The following is an 18,411-nucleotide window of genomic DNA, read 5'->3' on the forward strand; positions in this document are numbered from 1 at the left end:
TTCTTTAAAAAAAGAATTTTATTGTTACAACTAAAATGAGAACTGAAAACTTGTATGGGAAATTGAAAAACTGTACAATTTTACTATAACCTGTGAGGTCTTTGCAGCGGCTTACACAAAAGACAAGATACCTGAAAATGTATTATACCAAAACATTTAGCTTTTTTGTTTTTTTATTTTTTTAAAAAAAGTTTATTCTATGGCAATCTGTAAAAAAGAAAGACCTGATGAGTAAATATTTGCTTAAGGCATATAGCAGAGCAGCTCACTAACTTTCTAACAAGTTTAACATGGATGTTTGTCCATTTTCCAAGAATAGGTTACCCAATACACCCACTTTGAAACGCTACTGTATATACACACCCAAACTACTACATACATATACAGGACATCAAAACAAAAATGTTTACAGTTCAGTATTATAAGCCTTATACACACCTCACTGGGCTTGTGGGATGGTCCACTGTCTATCCCAGGACAGATGAAAGAAAGGGGCAGAAAGGGGGATGTTCAAAACCTTATCAGCTGTAGAAACTTTCTCCTGTTAGAATAATTTGCAAGTGAATTGTTCTGGATTTAAAGGAAGGATGCTTTGCTTTCCTGTCAAGCCTAAAATTTAAAATAGTCCCTCTTGGGAACAGTATGGAGGTGGTTTCTGTTTCTTTGTTTTTAAATGGGCCACCACTTCTGGAGCCCGTGTTTCTGCAGATCAAAGCATGATCTTGAGATCTTGCAGAAGAGACTTTGAAGGCAGCACAGCAAGTCCTACCCTGAAATCACTGAGCTATTGCTTGCCTACAGCGACCAGAGGTGAGGTGTGAATAGGGCTTACTAAACTCTCTGGAATGTCTGTACTACACTTACTCAGCTGAAATGAACCATGCTCAACAACCGGGTTACACTGAGTACGCAGAAATTCAATAGGAAGTCATGCCAAGTATTAGGCGAGTACATGTTATCTGATAAACACCAAATCAGTCCATCGCTGAACGAAGATACTTTCAGCAACACCCTTGGAACCACAGCCACTTAATGATCAGTTCATGCAAATATAATTTGGGCACATCAGGAAGCAGAAATATAAGTTCTTTCACCTTTCAAGCACATGGTATTTAATCAGGACACTAGAAGACTTTACATGCATTTTAATACAAATGGGGTACAAATGTTGCCTTAGCACTATTCTACCAGATGATGGAGAGAATAGTGGGGACAAAGCAATCACATACTGTATCTTAAATACACAGATGAGCCATTATATATTACCATTTTTCTATACTCATTTTTCATGTTTCCAATAATATAACTAAATATTGACTGATTACAACATTCCTCCTTTCAAGTACTGGTCTGACCAACAGTCTCACAGGTAAAGTATTGATTCCCAGTACTACCTGAGGATTTATTATTGTACTTTTGAAAAGCCCTTGATGCAAGCTTAACAAAACACAAAATAACTCCCACCCCCACCCCCCACCCAGTTAACCAACTTATTCACTGAAGGAGAAGAGCTACACCTACAGACAGCTTTGCAAAAATAAATATGGAGTGGAGAGAGACTTACATCAGATACTCCATAGCGATGTTTGCACTGAGAATGGTGGTTAAGTGCTATAAATCTAGAAAGACTTTAAAAATAAAAAAACTGATTAGTAACACTGTTGCAAATCAGCGGTCATGGTTTAGTTTCAATCACTACAACTTTCCGTAGTGTTTACTCCTATTCTCTGCGCCATGACACGAGCAAAGAAATCTTTGCTATTATTGTTTCAGCTATTAATAATTTGGTACTAACAAGAGGAACAGCATTGCCTAAGACTGGTTAGTGCAACGCCGACTTCCAGTCACAGTTCTACCAATGCACCCAAATCCTTATTTACAAGCACTTTACATTATTCAAGCCCCGGGCCTGCAGGACAGGCCCCGACTGAGCAAAACAACGCAGACACAGCGTGGCACAGGACAAACCCCCATCTCGCTTCGCTTGCCTTGGGACAGCAACAACCCTGTCTGCAGAGGTGCAAGACTTACCCTCTCACACCACCATGTCTGATAATTAACTAAGAGCGTATCTTCAAGCCAAACTAAAGCCAGTATTTTAAATCTTCGCTTTAAAAAAAGCAGAACACACAAATGCTTGCATCATAAGCCAACTGATCCGTTCACAGACCAACATGTCTTCTGTCGAACTTTTTACATCTTAAGGAAGCTGCCACAGCTTTAATTGCTCTGGATTTATTGAAATGCTTTCCTGTTCATGGCCTGCAATGCCTCCAAGCGCGTTACCTCTCCGGCCCTTGCAGGAAGCATGCTATTCCTTCTGGAGCAGGTGTAGAGTGAAACTGCATTTTACATTCCAAATGATGAGGTTTAAGAACTGGTCCTTCTGAATGCCAACTGCACAGCTGCAAAATGCTGGTGGACATGTTTTGGTTGAATTTCCCTTCCTGCTTCTCTCCCTACCCTCAACCTCTTCTAACCCAGAATATAAAAGTGAAAACAGCTTTACAAAGGATGGTGCAATGTAAATAGGCATATGTGCAAGTAGAGTGCAACAAAAGTCAATGAGGAGATACACTTATTAAAAAAAAAAAAAAAGAGCTTGACATGTTGGGATACCCTGAGCAAATGCAGAAGCCTGTTTCTATAAACACATGTAAAACAATAAGCTCTTTAAGAACAGTTATGCCAAGATTAAATATATCAATACCACAGGCACTGCCCACAACTCAGTCTTTAATGATGAAGCAAGTTAAAAAAAAACACAAAACAAAAAAACCCAACCACAAACACCCCTCCCCCAACACCCTCCCTTCCAAAAAGTTTACATTCTTCAGGTATGTGGGTTTCTTTCTCTTTTTTTGGGAACTCGTCAATATAAGTCATGTATTTGGTTACAACACTTGGAGAGTACAAGCAAGTTTCACTTGTGCCTAGTTTTTCTGAAACACAAAAGAAAAAGAACTGGCTTTTTAAAAAAGGCTAAAAACAACAATGTGTTGTAATTCTATTATTTAGTTTAAAAAAAAGAAGAAAAAAAAGGAAAACAGACTATTTGGCATTTTTTCTGCTTACTCCTGAATATTTTAAGGCCCTGAGATTAGAATATTATGTTCTTGGGACCACAGGGCTAGATAAAACCCTAGTGCATCAATTCTCTCTTTAAGCCCTAACCGAAGTTCCGGCCTTTCAACCTAAGATCTACCTCCACTGAGACAAGGCTCACACGCCTCCACTAGCTTGCTTTCAGAGAAGTTTATTACAAACTGATCGAATCATTGGTGTTTTCTGCAGGGTCGATCTTGCTGGCATGTCCATCAATGAAAACACACCCTGTAACAGAGATAAGCTCCTGCTGTGAGGAAAGTGAACATGCATATGTTCACTAGAAATGGCTTCCAAGTTGTCATCATGTTCTCATCATCCTCTTCTGAGTTTTCTGACTTCATTGACTCTTCTTTGTGGGGCGAGAGACGCAGATTTTCACCAACAGTTCTCCTCCGAATTTCAGTGTCTTGACTAGTGCTTAAGGACAAAGAAATAAGTATTCAGTACTGGATTCTCCATCTTGGAGAGATGCCACGCAGCCTCTCCAAGGGCATGGCCTCACCCACCAAACACCACAGGCAAAGTCAGAAATCTCTTGCTATCAGGAGCTGCAGCAGATGACAAACCAAAGCCTATCACTAATTATTACAGTTCTGGCTATTAAATTACAGGTTTAGAACAGTGCTTGTCATCAAAAGCCATGCTGGGGAGTATTTTGTGCCCTTCAAAGGATAAGCTGACTTAGTCTTAACCACCACCCTACTCCTACTGCTTATCACAGATCTGCTACCTGCACTGAGACAAGTAGTGAACCAGCACAACTCAAACCTGCACCCAGGACAGGAGAACATTAAGGTTCTAAAATCAAGCACCCACCCAAAAAGTCAGAAAATGAAGGAACTGTGGTTGCTCTTGCAGCCGTAACTTAGAAGGGTGGCTAAATGCACTGCAATAGCTTTTAATGATGGAACTGAAGATCTCACCTTTAAAGCTCTCTAAACATGGTTTTGTTTGCAGATACTAGACCTCCATCCTGCTGGCAGTATAGTGAAACCCAAAGAGGCTTCTTAAGTGAGCAGGAACTTTTATATCTACTGTACAACTTCTTCCAGTTGAATTTAGAAAGCAGAGCATCACCACGCTGTGAGAACCAGAAGGGTGGTAACCAGCAGGGAGATGCTTTGCAGGGGGATTTCCTAGATATCTTGATATCAATCCTGACAGCTTAAGTGTAGAAGAACTCAGGAACCTTCCATCCCAGACACTAGAATATCTGGGCAGGAAAATAAATGTGCTTAAGACTTCTTCTTCCCTCACCCCTGCCAGCACAATGTCCATTTCCTACCCCTCCATCTCCTCCAGTCTCACACTGTCCCCCATCCCTTCACATCAGACTGCTTCTCTAACTCTATTCCTTCCCCTCCTACCTAGCAAGTTGCACTTTCTCCCCTTCTAGACTCACTGTCCCAGACATGAGGACAAGAGCAATGATCACAAAGGAGGCCTGATCCTGCAGCAGCAGTACTGGTACAGAATGAGGGAGCTCAGGATTCAAATCCTGTCCTTTCCTAGTATGCCTGAAACATTGCAGGAGGTCAGATTTAACTTCAGCCAAGTAAAAGGTAGATGTCTAGTCAGCCTCTACAATCAATGAAGACAGGCAGTTCCAGAGGATGACTCACCCTCAACCTCAGACAAGGGACTATAATAAATGAAATTAATTGAGTCTCTGAGCTCTTTAGAGCCAGACATGTCTTACGCTTATTTAAACTACACTGTGTAAAGTATTTCCAGGAAACCATTTATTCACTGAGAAACTCAGATTTATATAGCTAATAAGACATCAGCTTTAAATCCATACTCTTCATTAGGCGTGGAAAGCATTAGCTGGCATCTCACATCCCAGGCAAACATTCTGGTAACAGAACTATATTGTCACGGAGGGAAGAAAGAGGGAGGTGCTACCATTGCAACATTTCCTTCTTTTGTAGCTAAGCCTCCATTTGTGTCCATTTCTATTTCCAAGATTTCCTTTCTTTTTAGTAAAGATGTTTGGAATTTCAGTATCTCATTTCCAGAATCTCCCCAATGAACTAAGAAAAGTCCTGATCCAAACATTGTTTCACGTTTTGTGTTTTATCTCCCTGCCTCCAGCAGAATTTGGAGGGAAACAACAGGTTCAGCTCATGGTCTCAGCCTCTCTGCTGTGTGAAATTAAGAGGAGGTTTATTTTGAAGAAAGACTACTGGAAACACATCTCACTAATCTCCAGTTCCCAGAGTCACACATGCTCTCCCACTGGTTCAGCTAAATTAAATACATCAAGCCTGCCAGCTGCATCTGTTGAAAAGGCTCTAGAGTTCTACGGACAATACTAAAAAAAAAAATAAAATATCTGGTATTTTATTCCAGTATTCCTATGGGAAGCTGAAGATGTCTTGTTAGGAGACCATCTACTGGGAGAACATTAAACTTTCCCTTGATAGTCCCTGGTGGGTGTAGGGTTTTTTATTTAAATTTTTTTAAATTTTGATTTTTTTTTGTTCTGTGTGGCATTCATTTGGTTGTTCCGAATAAAACTAGTTCACACGCAGGATGCCAGTAACACCAAGGCGTGCTGGTTTCAAGCAGCTCCCCGCCGCTCCGGTAAATCAGGAGGGACATCTAGTGGTTACGCAGGCAGGAACCTCGGCCTCCCCCCTCTTCCACCGCCCCTGCACGCAGCATTGCTGCACGTTTATTAGCCTTTACAGTTTAGATTACAATGACAGGTAGAAGAGTCCTCTGTTCAGGAGCCCCCTCTACTCCTTTCATCAGAAGTAGCTTAGCTTGCAACGAATTTCACGTGTCTCGGTGCAGCTAAAGCCTGCCAGCCTGGTCTTCAGCTACATGACTAATAGCACCTCTGAGTAGTGAAAGAGCTCCTCTGTAACTTAACATATACTGCATGTAAATCAAGACTAAATCACCTCATTATGCTGTCACTTTTTCTTCTACTCTAGCAGGATCCCGAAGAGGCCCTAGCTTATGCATGAAGTTAACACAGGCGTAAGACCTTTACTGAAAGGATTTGGGGTTGGAACTACTCCGACACTAACTCGACCAAGGTCTGTCAGGCCCTTCTGTATGAAATGTCATTTATAAGCAAACGTCCTGCAACCTCTCAATGCCATAAGCCCACTGGACACTCTTCTTGGGACAGTCAAAAGTGGGAAACTAAATGATTACCTGTCTGTGATCAGTGGCACAGATGAACAAGCTCTGCCATCTGGAACCATCTCTTCCACAGTGCTGACCGAACATCTAACCTCTTCCTCTACTACTTGATGTTTAGGAAAGAATTCTGTGTGTTCATGCATCCTTCCATTGTGCATTTCTGAGGTTCGCTTTGGTGGTCTGGGAGGTGGTGGGTTATGTTCAGGTGGTGGGTCCAGGTCTTCATTGGAGAGCTCTTTCCACTGCTCCTTCAGGGAAGGAAAAGCCTGATTAAATTTTCCTCTATTTCTTTTATATAAGCTACTACAACTTTTAATTTTAACATGGCAGGGTCTTTGCACTCTACCTTTTCATTCATTCTTAGAGTGGCTGTTCATTTGTGTTGAAGAAAAAAAAAATAATAAAAAAAGAAGAGACAAGAACTCCAAACCTAAGCTACACCCAGTACACAGAAGACATATGCTATAAATACAGGAAATTTTTATCTACTTCTGGAAAATTTAAATAGCCAAAATAGAATCTGTGTTGCTAGAGTTCTGCTTACCATAAAACAAACTTACAGGATTTAATCATAATACTTAAACTTCTGTCATATTAGAAAAATTTTATTATCTGAACTGAAAGACAAGGCCAATGCAGCCAGTCTACACCTCAATTACAGTGTTGAAAAGTACACAAGGCCACCTGTTATACCACAGGTATCTTTTTGAAGGTTTTTACATACAACACTTTAGGTCGTGACAGATCGTAAAGCACCCCATAATATAAAATTATACTGAAGCCAAAGCAAGCATGAAATGTAAAGTTTCTTTCTGTTCTGCTCATCCTACATATTTGCTACAGTTAGAACAGAGCTCCCCACATTAAGCTGTGTGGCCAGTGGTACTCACTTGCACTGAAGCATCTCCCATAATGAATTTTGCCCCTTCAATAACAGCCAAGTAGGAGAAACGGAGCTGATCTGCTGTCTGTATGAGTCCCATTCTGTACTTCCTCATTTCTAGGAGAACCTGTTTAACGTCCACAGAAGAAGGATCTTTCCGTTTGTCCATCTGAAGATAAAAATTTGAAACAAAGCTTTATGCTCTGGTAAGATTCACAGCAATGACACATTTTGTAGTAGGACCTTCAGCCTATTCTCCATATTACAGAATTAATAAATAATAAAAAACTGGTATCAGCAGCTATTTATTGGGTCTCTAAAAAGACATGGAGGAGAAAACACTGGGCCTCCAACATGCTGTATGTTTTCCCCTTTTTGTCTTTCTTGTTTTGAAAATATGATTAGGGAAAAAAAAAAGGACATTTTAATCTAGGCCTGACTTCTGTGTGTTAGTTACTCTCACACAGTGACAGCATAAAGCCAAGGGAACTACAGTTTTATCTTAAAGTCGGGACCATTTCCCCCTACCTATATGTGAAGCTGACTCTGTAAAAGGAAACACATTAGATTTATTCTGCATTGTTTCAGGGTAGTTCACACTATTACTTAGCAGACATCTAGTGGTTTTTTCCTTAACCACAAGGGCAAAGCCTCTCTTTGCAAATCAGTCTAAAAACTAGAGACTTTTCCTCCCCACACTCAAAATGGTCAGTTAAGAATGAGATCTGCCTTGGCATACACTCCTAACCCTGAGTATGAGTAAGATAATGGGAAATAGCATGCAACAATACTTCACAGAAATACCTCGGCTCCTTGTGAGCCTACAACAAGCCATTCCTCAAAACAACTCTACAGAAATAGCATATCATCTGGAGTAAGTAGTTCTTACCAGTAGAAGACATGTATCAACCAAACAAAAAGTTCCTGATCTCCCGATTCCCGCACTGCAGTGCACCACAACGGGACCGTGCTCAGGGTTAAGTGAGCCAGACTCTCTCACTTTGAACAGGAAATTGAGGAATGAAGCAGGTGACTCTGGGACACCGAAGTCAGGCCACGTAGTATAATGGAAGTGCAGAATCTCCCTAGTTTCCTGTGTCTGTAAAAACAGCATTTAGGAAGTCTTTCAGCTTGGATACAGGAGTCAGAAGTATTCAAAGCACAGTCGCCTACAACATTCTAATCAGCAAATACAATTCCTTGTTCATTTTCCTAGCAAGTGGCCACTTCAATATTTAGACACACAGCTTTAGACATCAGACATTTTTACCTTTAGGTCAATTTCAAGTTTGTGCCTTTGGAAATATTTTAGCTACTTCCTTTGAAAATAACTCTTAAATGGAATGGAGGCACGTGCCTGCTCAGCTTTGTACGCTACTCAGACTATGCTGCTTCCACTCCATCTTTAGAATGGCAGACTTAAACTGAAATGACAAAGTTCCACCAGTCTGAGGGAGCTTTTATAGCTGCACAGCTAAGAAACTAATTACAAATAATTATCTCTTGTTGTGGAGGTCTCCATTTTGAGCAAAGGAAATTAGATAAGTAAATTTACTTATTTATAACATGGTTTAGTTTTTTCAGTACAGTTCAAATGCTTGTATTGCCACAAAATAGCCACTGCCTTCCAATTTCTGTTGAGGGAATATCATTTGAAGATTTCTCAAAATGAAATACCTCAAGTTATAGAAGCCCTTTACACTTTCTGCAGGCAAAGCCCTTATGCTATCACAGCTGTTCCTTTACAGGTTTGTTCCCAACCTTACAACTCTCTTCCAAGACTGCTAAACCACTGGTGCTCACGTCCTCCTAGAACAGTGAGCTACAACCATCAAATATGTCTACAGCAGACGTCATAGTTCATACACACCACAAACTACATCAATTAAATTCTTACTCAGGCATAATTTAGTCAAATTTGCATCTGCTGCCTCACGTTTCCTGGCAGGATGAAGCATACAAGATGCTAACAGATGAGCAAAGGAATAACTGTGTCTTCCAGTAGTGAGCAGTACCAGGGCAGAACAGAACTCAGGCTAGCACATCTCAATATACACACCTAGCTCAGCACCATCGAGGACCTCAGACATTATCTTCAGTGACCTGCATTTAGTGAAAGTTACTGGTGTTATTCCTTAGCCAGTCTTCCCAAGAAGCTTTAGATTAGCTCTCACTGCTTTAATACAGGGCAATGTTGAAGAGTAGAGGAAGGGTGGGAAATGGCATGTATACTTTTATTTTGGTATTGTGCAAAAGGGGAAAAAAAAAAAAAAGAAAAAGAAAAGAAGTTATTTCTTTTAAAGCTAGTGGCCTGATCCTTGTACTGAGCTCCATACAGCTCATTGCAGGACCAGCGCTAAAACAGTTCCTGCTTTCTGATGAAAGCCATCAACGTAAAACCTGAAGATTTAAGCCAAAACCTAAAAATAAACCTTAGAACAAGACACAGGCAAACAGGTAGCTTAAGTGACAGGAAGAACAATTATTTCAGCTGTAACACAAAAGCACTAGAACAGCTGCTAAGTGATTTTATAAAAGATTCTTTGAAAGGTAGTGACAAACTAACCTTCTCACTCAGTGTACAGCTGAGACATGAAAATGATTGTAGTTTCCCCAGATATGTTTCATAAATATTTAAGAATTTCATTTCCACAACACACAAACGAGAGGCCAAAGAACAATCTCATGCAGAATCACCAATTTCAGAACAAAATCTGCTGTAACTTTTGAACATCTTTTTCAAGACCCTGTTGATGAGGAGGCAAATCTCACCTCAGAGAGACTGAAGAATCTGACTGGTACTAGTTTCTGTACTTACTGTAAGGTTTTCCAATTCTAGTTGTCGTACTGTGTAATATGATTTTATATCTTCAGATATCAAGGTTAGTTTCAAGTTTGTATCTTCAAAAAACATTTCTTTCTCCTCCTTCCGTGGCCAGTACTGTGCACACTTTATCTAAAAACAAACAGGAGACATTCATATGTCATTTATGTTTGTGTAAAAGGCACGGAATAAACATCCTTAAATACAACATTTTCTTATGAGACAATTTCTTTGTCTGCTTTTATTATAATGTGGACCAACTGTAGTGTGAAGAATATCAGTCTTTCTTTATGTTGCAGAACCACATCTTCAGTAAATCTTTTGTATGGGTCAAATTATTTTGACTCTGACTGAACTCATGAAAATACCTAAGGATTGAGGATATCTTTGTTTAGCTAGAGCTCTCTTCTACATGTAAGCTGAAAGAGTGTGAAACTATGGAATCTAATCTCCAAAGCCATTATTTATTTTAGCTTGTGTCAGAACAAACAAACAAAACCATCTAATAACTAAGGACAAAAGCCCTCAACACTCTGCCAAAGCCTGAATTTTGGTCTACTCTGCATTTTATTTATTACCCTTATGTCAAATATTTGAATTTCAAAAGAAGAGATAGATGTTAACAAGAGCAGAACATACTGTGAAAAAGTATTATGAATTCCACGAATAAGCTACATATAGAGAATTACAACATTGCTAATTTGCAAGTGTAACATCAGAAGAGATTTTGGGTTACTCCATTCACTCACCACAAAAATAAAAATAGCAGTGAGATCATTTTGATTTTACATGGCACAGTTTAAAAGTGAAGTGCCAAAAAAAACCCAACTGCATTCAGCAAACATTCCCATTACCTACTTCTGCCTGAATTTCAATTTTCTCAGTAAAGTCTCCCAGAGAGCTTAGTTTTTGCAAAGACTGCTACATGCTAGGACCTTAAATGAGTCAACCAAATAGAAAAGTAGCACATTTTGCAGTGCGCAGGAAAAAACGGAAATTAAAGCAGCTCATCTGCAACACGAATAGGAAAGCCTGCAACCACATTCTGACTGTTAAATCTAAGAATCTTGTGAGAGGGAGAACTGGCCTGCTACTTCTGTCACTAAGCACTGCTCCTCTGAAATGGGATTAGGACCACCATTTGCCCGTACCTGGACATGCAGTAAGAACGGATTGTTAGACATGGCTAATGCTAGGGCAAATTATATGGCTTTAAAGTTGAAGTGGAAGAACAAAGAACAGCATTCTCAAGACTAAGATGATTTCTGACAGCATTTTATGAATGAGAAAATCCTTCAGTATTTTATTCATAGGTAGTCTAACACTAGTTTTGCTCAAGACTAATTCTATAGTAATACATCCTCTAGTTTACCAGGGTGTAGAATGAAGTTGTAACTCTGCACTTTTTTTTTTTTTTTTTGAATTAATGTTAAAGAGACAGGAACTGGCTTTGTGTCCGATTTCTCCACCAAATGTGTCTGCAAACAATATTTTGTTGTGCTCTACTGTAGGTCCCCCACTGCTGCTTGCTGAGAAGTGTAAGCAGCCTGCCCTAAGGGAGCACAGTAATTCATTTTGTTCAAAACTATTGGCGGCGCAAGGAATGAGTGGGAATGATGGAAAGGAAGAAACTATTGAAAAATATGGTTACTGCATCTCTCTTAAATATTAAATTTCACTTGCACTACAACAAAGCCAAAACACTCAAAAATCATGACTGCAGTTTATTAAAACACAACTCATTGCACAAGAATTTTCCTGATTATTAGGAATTCTTTTCTGATTATCCAAAAGCATGTACCACCCAGTTATCACTGGTGGATACTCAACATACCCGCTCCCCTCCTCCAAAGTGTCTTTATACTGATGGCACTGTAACGTTCAACTTCAAATTGTGCATTTCTATTAGTCTTTAAAATTGCTTTTGTCTCAAATTTGCACAGCTGCCAAGTGCACTTTAAGGATGGCAGTGGTGGAATTAGCATAGAGGCAGAACTGTGACCCATGGATGAAAACCATGCCTGATGGTTCCTGTCTTCTCCACCATCAGAAAGGCTGAGGCATTTCCTCTCAAGACAGCAGCTACTCCACATGCTGGAGAAACCAAAACTTTTTATCTGAAGGTAAATTACTTAAAATAACCACAAGTGTTTGTTCATCTATTGTTCCCTTTCATCTTCTGCCTGTCTTGTCTAACGTAAACTTCCTAAAAGGTCTGGACAGAACTTAGCCCACCGCACTTGTCCTAGCAAGTAAAGCACCAGCTTAACAGCTGGTTCCCCATCACCCAGAACATCATTGCTTACAACAGATACCGGGTGAAGTACCTTCAATCACACCTCCACTCTCCTCAGACCTCTATGGAATTTTGTAAAACAGTGACACTGGTGGAGAAACACTGTGCCTTGGTGGTATATTTAATAATCAGAGCTCTTACTGTGTGAAGGAAACCTGGAGTCAAAGTGCCTCTCTAACTGCTTCAACACCATTTCCTAACGCTTGTGAATGAACGAACACTTGGTGTAAATGGCCTTGGAGAGGTGCAATCTGTGTACACTGAAAACAACCACATTCAGATACCTAGGTTAGCAGTAGAGACCAAATATTCATCTGCGTGGAGAGTCATGTCGTGTTCATGCCTTATTTCAGCCAAATTCAGAAGAAATTAGGACCTACAATTACAAACTGAATAATTTTCTGACTGCACTAAGATTGGTTCACCGGGTATTCAATTCTAGGCATAATTTCATAGATAAAATTACTTATGGTCATCTCTTGCCCTGCTCCCCATTCTTTGGGTTGGTTTATTGGTTTTTTTTTAAAAAAAAAAAAAAAAAAAAGAAAAACCATAAACATGCAATGAACACAGAGCTAGAACCGGGTAAGTACTTACGGATCCCTTTTCCATTACTCTGTTCAACATGACAACACCACGGCTTTTCTGTTCCCAAACCATCTCCCAAAAGTGACCACAAGTATTTGGCAAAGGTCCCTGCAGAGACAGAATCCCCAGAAATAAGCATTATTTTCTGTTAATGTCAGTGCAATGTTCCCCAGTAAAAGTTACTGCACTAGGCAATAATTTTAGATAAGTAACAAGCAACTTCTCATTTCAAACTGTAAAAAAATGCAGTGACACAGTTTTAAGTTCTATTTTCCCACTACAAATTTACTCATGAAAGCACAGTTAATCTTTTCCCTCCATACATAACAGGAAGAGAGAAGTGGTCTCACTTGTGAGAAGAGAACTGGGAGTGAAAAATGCTGAGAGAACTTTTTTAGGAAAGGTATACAAAAGTAATGGGGAAATAAAACCTCATTGACTAAGAGCAGAATTAAAGTCTATGTTAAACTATTCTGCAATACATCACTGATGCTCATAATACTTGAAAATTACTAGACTGAACAGACAAAGATTCAAAGGACTGAAACAATGCCAGATCAGTAACAAATTATATGGTTTTCTAGAATCTTCATGGATCTGCTTTGGAACTGAACATAATGATAACTCCTTTTAAAGATTACTATCTAGTCACAAAGTAGATGTCCTTATAACTTTGTTTGTGTCATGTTCCTTTGCTACTTTTCACTCCAAAACCGTTGCTCTGAATTGTGGACAACACAAACCAGCATCATTGTGCCTCTTGTATTTGCTATCCATCACTTTGCTCAAACAGAACAGCAGGCCAGGGTCCTCAGAAAGAATGACTAGATTTAAAAAAAGCCATTTGCATCCATTATGTTCTGGATCAGAACAGATAACTAGTACCAGTTAGCTGCACATCTGACTATTCCACATACCAATTCAACCCTATTATCAACCTCCCCTGTCCTGAATAAGCAGAATAAGAACTGTGTGCACAGAATCATTTTCATATTGAACACTGTACTGTAGACTTCTTCCTCCTTAGAAGATTTATCTTTATTCTCTAGAAACAGGAAGGAAGAGCTGCCGCTTGAAAATATTAATCCCAGTCTACCTTTATCTAAAGTGTGGGAGGAAGGGGTAAAAAAGAAAGTCAAGATTAGAGACCAGGACAATATCCAGGGAATCAAACATTTAGGACAAACAAGAATCCTGGCACAGCTGCTAGCTCTCAGAATAAGACAACAGTGTATCCATGTATTTTTAAATATGTATAGGTGTGGAATTCACAGATTCAGTGAAAAACAGCCACTTCCCTCCCACCTCCCAAATTCCTATCACTAAAGACTGTATTCATAGCTTTCCTCTCTCACATTAATGGTAGAAATATCAGCCTTGCCCAACTTAGACCTTCTGGACGTTGTGTTATTAGGAGGTACATTATCTGTAAATACTACGGTAACATCACTTTCAGAAGGATGTTTAACAAGAAATATGGGGTGGAACATACTGCTTATGTGAAACAGAAGATCAGGTGCAAGAAGTTCCCTAATATATTTCAGTTAACTTCTGCCCCACTCAACATAAGACGTAAGTACCCGTTAAAGTACATTATTTCAAATACATTTTGAACATTGTGAAGTTCATACACACAGTTCTGTAAATGTAAAGCCCTCCCATTAAGTGAGGTTCACCTCTGCTCAGAGAATTTTTCAGGCAACTTAAGACTAGTGGTCTGAAGCCTTTGTGCTGACTTTCCATGTAGAAGTGTGCTTCCTTTTAACCACATCTAAATGTTGATTGTCGTAAGTCAACAAGCAGACTTCTGGAAGTATGTTAGCTTCTAGCCTAGATGGGTCTAAAGTCAAACATACAAAGTGGCCAAAATACTCTACAAAGTCAGACAGTGCTGACAGGAAGCAGGAAGAAATACACAGCATTTCTGTAAAATTGTTTTATGTGTATGTTTATATATACACAGAGATGTTTATATATACTTAACTACCTTTACAATGAAGTAAACAAGCATAATAAGGCTAAAGAAAACCCATAAAAAACAACTCTAATCACCATATGATTTTTATTATCCACTGCCAGCAATTACCTGGGTAAGGATGTAGCTCCTTTGGGCCTCTTCCATTTTTATCAAACTAGCATTGATATAGTCATTGTCACCTTGGTTTAGCTTAATTCGACTGTGATCAACTGCAGCACAATTAGAAAACACTGGTTAATGTATGCAACACAGCACAATCCATGCACAACCTCATCAGCTGTTAGGATCACAAAAGCTGCGTTGTCCTGAAGAATGACAAGAGCTTAATCACAGGTAGCGCAGAAGTGATCACTGGTGCTTGTAACTCTGGAAATACAATATAGGTGCTGCAAGAACAGCACTACAGCAGAGCAGAGAACATAAGTTGCACTCTGTCTTCCAAGAATACATTGCAAGAATGGAAGTATTTGCATCTGGAGTAATCACAATGGTAATCTGCAAACCAGATCACACTGACCTATTTGTACAGTTATCGAGTTACTGGTTTAAAATAAATCTAATTACACAACTGCTTATCTTTTGCAGCTTCAACGTTCAAACCCAGCTTGTTCAAGGTTGTTAAAGGTTTGCCTAAACATGTGTTGGACAAACAGAACACAGACTTCTTATAGACATCTAGCTACTGTTCCCAACCCAACCACACCTTAATGTACAGAAAGAATGATCAAAATTCAAGAACTACAGCAAATGTAATTTCATTGCTCTTTTGTTAGTCTCAGCTTGCTCCACTCGGGATTAAAAAAAACAAACCACCAACAGAAAAAACACCTACAAGAGTTCCCAAATTTTGCAAGAAAGCCACACAGATTGGAAGCAGTAATATCTAAAGGCAAAAAGGAACAATTTGCTACTCACAACCCCAAATATTAGAACTGCTTAGTAAAGAAAACTGTGTGCAACATTATTATTCCTAGTCCACTGCCCCTAAGACTTCAGTAACTTTTAACCACTAATTATAGAAGTTTTCTGATACAATACTTAATCTTTGAACAGAAGATAGATGTTGGCCCAGTGACAGAGCCTATAGAAACTTTGCTTTTAAAGCAGGTGGCAGTGCTGCACCCTTGAAGAGGGTAAGAAGTCCCACAACAGGCACTGTCGTTTAGTACAGAGAAGGGAGTTTAGCAAACCGGCTGTGAACTTCCTTTAGGTCCGATAGATGAAGTACTCTTTGCTGACCATTTAACTACAGACCTGTACTTCTCTGCACTCTGTGCATTTTTGTCGTTGCAGTCTCTCTTGCACCCCAAAAGTACAGCATGGCAGACATAGGCAAGTCTTTGTACGTGGGATCACAGAGGGAAGATGGGCTGCATCACCGAACTGAGCTGTGCCTTGTAGAGGACATGTGCTCCGAGATGCACTTCCCACCAGAATTCACCAGGATATGTAATGACAATAATTTCAGAAACACAGGTCTCACACTAGTAGTATCACCTTTGCAAAGGTCTCTTTTTCTCTGTTCCAATTAGCTTACATTTATTTCTCGCAGTCATGTTTTATGCAAGACTCTTCCCCATCTCCCAATAGGGGCAGTTATGCTACACTGACTAGAAGGATGCTCTGGTAAGTAATACTGCAATAGAAAGAATACTTGCAATTTTATTAATGCTACTTCAGCCACCATTCTTCTCCAGCATAAGAATTCAAAGGTAAAGCAGGTCTTGGATGCATATCCATCTAACAGAAACCTTGCTCTTTCAACATTTAGCTGTTAGAAGCTGTCATTAGAGGTCAACTATGTTACAAACAATAGATGGAAAAGAAAGCGTACTTACAGGGGCTGACATCTCTGTACCTATTTCTATTTTTGTTTCTGGGATGTTTGGCCACTTTACATGGAAAATCACTGGCTTCATGCCTGATGTCCTGAAACAAACAAACAAAAAAAAGTCTTAGAGATGAACCCATCCAATATCATCATACCATTAGCTATTTTAAGACAAATACCCATTTGACTTTGCATCTTCACGTGTGGGAGTTCTGGACAGAAAGCACTTTGGGTTTCGATTTAAGAATCGAGTTTAAATTTATCAGAATACTACATTAACATTATATGTGTGTTAAAATATTATTAGCTTGCATAATAAAGTAACAGAACATTTACCAGACATTCTGCCTTTATGCTCCTGAAGGAGCAGGGTCTCTGCTCCAAAGCATTTGCATATAAACTGTTTTAAGCAATTGTTTCCACTACCAGTGAAACTATCAATTGTTCTTCTGACTCAGAAGCAATTAGAAAATGTTCATTGTGATATGAAAAAAACTCGTCTGCTCCCCTTAGCATCAAACATGCAGAGGGAGTGGTGACTTGTCTAAGATCACTTACATCTTATCAGCAAAGCTGGAAATGGCAAAAATTATTTGTAACATGCTCAACTAAAACATATATATCGTCTCAAGCATATAATTAGGGTTTCTTTCAGGGTTTTTTTCAGATGCATGTAATAGCTCAACTATCTGAGATAAGTTCAAAAATTACAATAAAAAGAATTCTGCTGTCCTTGGACATTAGTCCCAATTTGTTGAAACAGAACTTCATATTGTAAATAAATACTGTGGAAATATGCAGTTCTTAAAAATTATAGTACTAGGAACTTCAGGGTGAAGCTGTTAGATCTAACTGAAATTAATGAAAACTGAAGGAATGGATTTACCGTAGAACTGATATTTCAATAGCATAATAAGTTTAAGAAATCCTAAGATGGACACTGTGCACAGATGTGAAAAGAACAAAAAAAAAAAAAGCCCAGAGGCCACTAAAATTATCATTAAAAACAAATTACTGAGCTAAATTCATCCCCTTTCATTGGATGAAATTAATTTTGTTACATATAGTCAACCAAACAAAGCAGAGTTTAATATTAAGTTATCTGTCCAGATACAGATATATTTGAGCATGGTGTTGATCCACACCCAGTGTGACAGAGAACAGGTTTCTGTGCACATAAAGTTAGTGCATTTGGAGGGCTGCTTGTGACACACGGATCACTTGCACGGAAAGGCCGGGCTCTTCTATTAATAGTTTCAAATCAGCTCAGGCTCTGGTTCAAACTGTGGTAGCTTTCCAACATCAGAACAGAAGAATTTTATACCAGCAAATCTAATCCCTAAAATGCAGGCCGTTACTTGGTTCCTCTCCGTTTTGCATAAAAAAATCATGTACAATGCTGAAGAATTTTTTTTTTTTTAAGCTGGCTATCTACTGCAGCTTATTCCTTGATCACCTTTTTCTACCCCATTATTCAGATATGTATCAATTTACACTGAACACTACATGTCAAGGGAAGGTTTCTAGTTTACGTATACCTGCTCAAAATTAGTACAGTATTCTGAAATGGCTCCTCACTGAAATAAGCCCTGACATCAGCTGCTATCTTTTTATAACTTAACACATGGCTGCCAGTATTTCTGCTTATGAAGAATGCAGTCTGGAGAACATGATCTTGACTGTCACAGTCTAATACCTCAAACATGAGGCAGCTAAAATGGGTGTTTTCATAAATTCGTCTCTGACA

General features: G+C 39.1%; 1 protein-coding gene across 7 annotated transcripts in view; it reads right to left on the bottom strand.

The window, feature by feature from the left end:
• The window catches only part of PTPN1 (protein tyrosine phosphatase non-receptor type 1), a 45,520-nt gene continuing 27,109 nt past the window's right edge, over positions 1-18,411 (bottom strand). For 5 of the 7 annotated variants that reach the window (XM_074843209.1, XM_074843204.1, XM_074843206.1 and 2 more), the window contains 7 exons: positions 16,672-16,762; positions 12,865-12,963; positions 9,966-10,103; positions 8,037-8,246; positions 7,155-7,316; positions 6,277-6,512; positions 1-3,525 (listed from right to left, as the gene is read on the bottom strand). In XM_074843209.1, the coding sequence (XP_074699310.1) occupies positions 3,318-3,525; positions 6,277-6,512; positions 7,155-7,316; positions 8,037-8,246; positions 9,966-10,103; positions 12,865-12,963; positions 16,672-16,752 (1,134 nt within the window). In that variant the 5' untranslated portion in view covers positions 16,753-16,762 and the 3' untranslated portion in view covers positions 1-3,317. Of the gene's footprint in view, positions 3,526-6,276; positions 6,513-7,154; positions 7,317-8,036; positions 8,247-9,965; positions 10,104-12,864; positions 12,964-14,941; positions 15,043-16,671; positions 16,763-18,411 lie in introns of all 7 variants that reach the window. The other 2 variants (XM_074843203.1, XM_074843202.1) reach the window with 2 other exon arrangements.

Source organism: Strix aluco, chromosome 17, assembly GCF_031877795.1.
Source record: "Strix aluco isolate bStrAlu1 chromosome 17, bStrAlu1.hap1, whole genome shotgun sequence".
NCBI classification, from domain to species: Eukaryota; Metazoa; Chordata; class Aves; order Strigiformes; family Strigidae; genus Strix; species Strix aluco.